At 58.4% G+C, this 4,311-nt stretch overlaps 1 protein-coding gene across 1 annotated transcript in view; it reads left to right on the top strand.

Moving 5' to 3' along the window:
- Positions 1-4,311, top strand: part of Trpm5 (transient receptor potential cation channel subfamily M member 5) — a 17,161-nt gene that overhangs the window by 11,301 nt on the left and 1,549 nt on the right. The window contains exons 19-22 of the mRNA XM_010635658.2: positions 2,231-2,384; positions 2,741-2,922; positions 3,117-3,249; positions 3,977-4,049. Of these exons, the coding sequence (XP_010633960.1) occupies positions 2,231-2,384; positions 2,741-2,922; positions 3,117-3,249; positions 3,977-4,049 (542 nt within the window). The remainder of the gene's footprint in view (positions 1-2,230; positions 2,385-2,740; positions 2,923-3,116; positions 3,250-3,976; positions 4,050-4,311) is intronic.

Below are 4,311 nucleotides of genomic sequence, written 5' to 3'. Positions count from 1 at the left end.
GGGGGGGGGGGGGGGGTCACTCAGTCCAGGGGCTCAGTGGTGATGGGGAAAAGTCCTCGGGGCAGGGATTGGTCCTGTGCAGGCCTCCCGGGTGGCTGGGATCAGTGAGGAGAGGGACCTAGTCATTCAGAGAATGAAGGGGGGTGGGATGGCTCAGGTGCCAGCTCTACAACAGGAGCCCTGGGGTCATTTGCTTATAATGGTGTTAGAGGACTGGGGCTACACTGGCCAGGGGCCATCACAGCCTAATGGGCAGTAGAGGCCCTGCCTACCCTCCAACCATCCACGGAGGGGGCCATTAATGAGGCCAGGCCAGGCCAAGAATCGGAACTTGCAATGAGTATTTGTCAATGGCAAATACGAAGCAGAGATCATCAGAGCAAACAGCCTCCAAGGAGGCAGGGCTGGAGATTTCCTCTTAATTGGGTGTTTCTGGGACCATTTCCCTGGGCTGTTTTCTCAGTCCCCCACCCCTACTGTGCCTTTGGTGTTTGCTGTCCTCTGGATTAAGTGTTCCAGGCCATTAGTTTAAGCAGGCCCTGATTGCCCTCCAGTCCCTCCACCCTCACCATGTGGCCTCCATGCCCAGCCCCATGGGGCAGGCGGTGGGATGGGCGTGTCCCAGTTAAGGCAGGGTTTGGGGCCCTCCTTTCCAGGTGGCTGCATCTCTGGCCAAGTCAGCCCAAGCCATGTGCCCTCCCCACTGATTTGGAGGGAAAGGCCTAGTCCAGCCCCTCTCTCCTGGGACAAGAACCACCTGGGAAGTGAAGGGCTCCAGCCAGACACTCCAGCCTTGAGCAGCCTCTGTGAGTTCTGCAGGGCTGCAGTGGACACGGCCACAGGCACAGCCTGGCCATGGAAAGTGCCCAGTCAGCGCTCACTGACTGCCCTGTCCACATCCCCTCGGGGAGCTTTGGGATCAAAACCCGGATCACTCACTGAGTCCATTGTGCTGCTAGAGCGGTATTCTTTAACACACAGCTGACCAGAGGCCCAGGTAGCCCCTTTACAGCTTACAGGTCCTGGGCTCAGGGCAGCGCTTACCTCCACACATTGACAGCTTCTTTTCCTGCTTGGGGCCCCTGGGGCAAATGTTTCCAGCCCAGCCTGGTAGAACCTTCTCAGATCTCCTCTTTAACCTCCAAGCTGCTTTAATCAGATTTATAGCTTCACAAACACGGCTAACAAGGCCACTTCCCCAGGCTACTAGGAGAGAAATGGGTCATGAATCAGTTGCAGGAGCCAGTTCAGGGGCTGGGGGTCACTGGGGTAGAGGTGGAGGTAGAGGGACAGGCATGGGTCAGGACCGGCACTCTGCAGCAGGAACCCTTCACATAACACTCAATGTCTTACTTGGGGACAAGTCAGGAACAAGATATGACACACGTCAGCTGGCTCTTGGGCTACAGGGACATGGTGAACATAAGTGGACCTTGAGAGACAGAGACCTCTAGAACCTTACCAGGGTGAGCTGGAGTTGGAGGTGGTGATGGCACAGAGGTGGGGTGGGGTAAGTACATCCAGGGCTCTTATGTAGACAGGCCAGCACCCAGCCTGGAGAGAGTGAGGAAGTGGAGCCAGGGAGCTCCTCCCAATGAGCAGGAAGAGCCTCACTCAGTGCTCCTCCTGCCCTGTTGAGTAAAGGTCTCCTAGGTTTGGGAATTGGGGCAACAGGGCTGAGCCCTGCCAGGAAGAAATAGGAGGGGCTGGAGATGTGATCTAGGGCCCCTGGGGGAGCTGGGGCCATAGCGCCTTCAGGGACTTTCTGCTCCAGGCTGTGGGAGCTCGGCCTGCAAATCAGCTCCATATTGCGCTGCCTGGAGATTTCTCAGACCAGAGTGGTCAGTGCTTGCAGTGACCCTCAAAGGCTGCAGCCCAGCCCCCAGCCCGGACACCATGATAAGCATTAGCATGCCTTTAGTTGGGATGGGGTGGAGTTAGTTCATGCAACAACCAGCTGAAACCTGGTCCTGATTTCCATCCAGCTCCATCTCCCATTCCCAGATGGTCTTGGCATTGCCTCCAGGAAAGGTCTGAGCTCCAGCCAAGGAGATGTGGATGGCATTGGGTTGCCCAAAGGTCTGGTTGCTGGAACTAGGGATTTCTGTGCTAAACCCAGGCAATCCTGTGTGAGCCAGGATAGTGAGCTGCCTAGCCAGCACCCTGTACCTGGTAGGCTCAGCCCCAGCCCCAGGGCAAGCTCCAGATTTCATGGTGTCCCATCTTTCAGAAGCCCGTGTGAATTGTTCTGTCCACCCACTGCTGCTGGAGGACTCACCCTCCTGCCCCAACCTCTATGCCAACTGGCTGGTCATCCTTCTGCTGGTCACCTTCCTGCTGGTCACCAATGTGTTGCTCATGAACCTGCTCATCGCCATGTTCAGGTGCCTGTGCCTTGCCCAGGTCACTCTGCCCTTGCTGTGTCCACAGTTCTGGGCACCTCACTGCCCGGAGGGTCCCAGGGTGTGTGAGGGGGCCCTTCTTCCTCCAGGAAGCAGGCCCGGGTCTGCAGATGCCAGGGGCTCCAGGTGTCTGGAAGATCAGGAAGCGGAAGGGTCCCTGTGGGTGGGCCTCACGGTGGCATCCCTAGAGACAACTGTAGAGGGGGTGCTAAGCTTCAGTCTCTGAAAGGTTTCCCATGGCTCTGGGACACCCAGCCTGCTCCTGGCTGCAATGGGGGGCAGGGTGTGTGCCAAGAGGTGAGAATCAGTGAGGTAAAGGCCTGGCATGTGCCCCGCAGCTACACGTTCCAGGTGGTGCAGGGCAACGCAGACACCTTTTGGAAGTTCCAACGCTACCACCTCATTGTGGAATACCATGGGCGCCCCGCCTTGGCCCCGCCCCTCATCCTCCTCAGCCACTTGAGCCTGGTGCTCAAAAGGGTTTTCAGGAAGGCAGTCCAGCACAAGCGGGAGCACCTGGGTGAGGCTGTGGGCTAAACTTTGCTGTCCAAAGGACCCTTTGGGGAGGCCAGGGCCCCTCACTGGGCTCTGTCCCAGACCCAGAGCAGAGGCCCAGGCAACAGGAGGCATGCCCTTTCCCGTCTACCTTGTACCCAAGCTGGGTGCTCCCACCCTGGAGCTCCCTAAGCTGATCCAGACTTGGGGTCTGCCCAGAGAGAGACCTGCCAGACCCCCTGGACCAGAAGATTGTCACCTGGGAAACTGTTCAGAAGGAGAACTTCCTGAGCAACGTGGAGAAGAGAAAGAGGGACAGTGAGGGCGAGGTGCTTCGGAAAACGGCCCACAGGTGCGGGGTAGGGTATCTTGCAGGACCCAAAACTAGTTAGGCAGGACTCACCTGGAACACCCAGCAAGCTGCCATCCCTTCCCCACCAGAGCTACTCAGAAAGGATCATGCCCTGGAGGCAGGCGCCCCACATGCAGACCTGGCTATTCCCCTGAGGTGTGAGGCTGGCACCTTGGCCTGGAGAGGGTTGTGAGGAACCTCAGGTCTGGGAAGCCTCTGCCTGGCCTGGGCATCTGGGTACCTGTCATTTTCACTGGTAGGGAGTTGAGCTGCCTTAAAGATGGATGAGGCCCCATGGTACCGGTGACGGGATACAGGCTGGGGAACTGAGGTTGAGCGGGCAGGGACCCGGCCAGGTCACAGGGGCTTGCCTACCCTTCAGTGGGGGAACACAGGCTAAGAAGCCTGGCATCTCCCTGCTGTGCGGCTCTTCCTTCTCTCCATCCCCAGCCCTCCCACCGTGGGCATCCCCTCTGGCTGGCTGGTATGCCCAGGGCATGGATGACCCCAATCCCCTGGGAGGGCACAGACATGCTCTGTACCTGTAGACTAGCCCCAAGGAGCTCTGTCTCACTAGCTCCGATCAGGAACAAGGTAAGGTTGGACAGGGTCCACAGTATCAAGGTGGGACATTCAGAGGCCTGGTGACAGGCAAGGGGTGGGAAGCTCCCCTGTGCAGAGTGCCACTTGACTGTCACAGCCCACAGTTGGTCCTGCTTCTCCATAGAGTGGACTTGGTTGCCAAGTACCTTGGGGGGCTGAGAGAACAAGAGAAGCAGATCAAGTGTCTGGAGTCACAGGTAAGCTGGCAAGCAGTGCTCCCCGGGGGCAGAGGAGCAGAGGGCTCCTGAGGATAGGGCAGGTGAGGCCCCAGGGCAGAGATGCACATCAGCCTGCTGCTGCCCCAACTCGTTTGAGAGCAGGTGCCTGCCCAGAGCTGGTCCTGGAGACCCAAGAAGGGTCTCACGATTCAGACCCTCACCATCTACTTGCCACAGACTACATAGGAACCATGCCCAGAGGGAGGAGGGGGCCTGTGGAAACAAGAGGCGGGAAGCGGGG

Source organism: Fukomys damarensis, unplaced genomic scaffold (assembly GCF_012274545.1).
Source record: "Fukomys damarensis isolate Sample0158 unplaced genomic scaffold, DMR_v1.0_HiC HiC_scaffold_27, whole genome shotgun sequence".
Lineage (NCBI taxonomy): Eukaryota > Metazoa > Chordata > Mammalia > Rodentia > Bathyergidae > Fukomys > Fukomys damarensis.
Note: the sequence above shows the minus strand (reverse complement) of the source record. Positions and strands in the feature narration are given on the sequence as shown.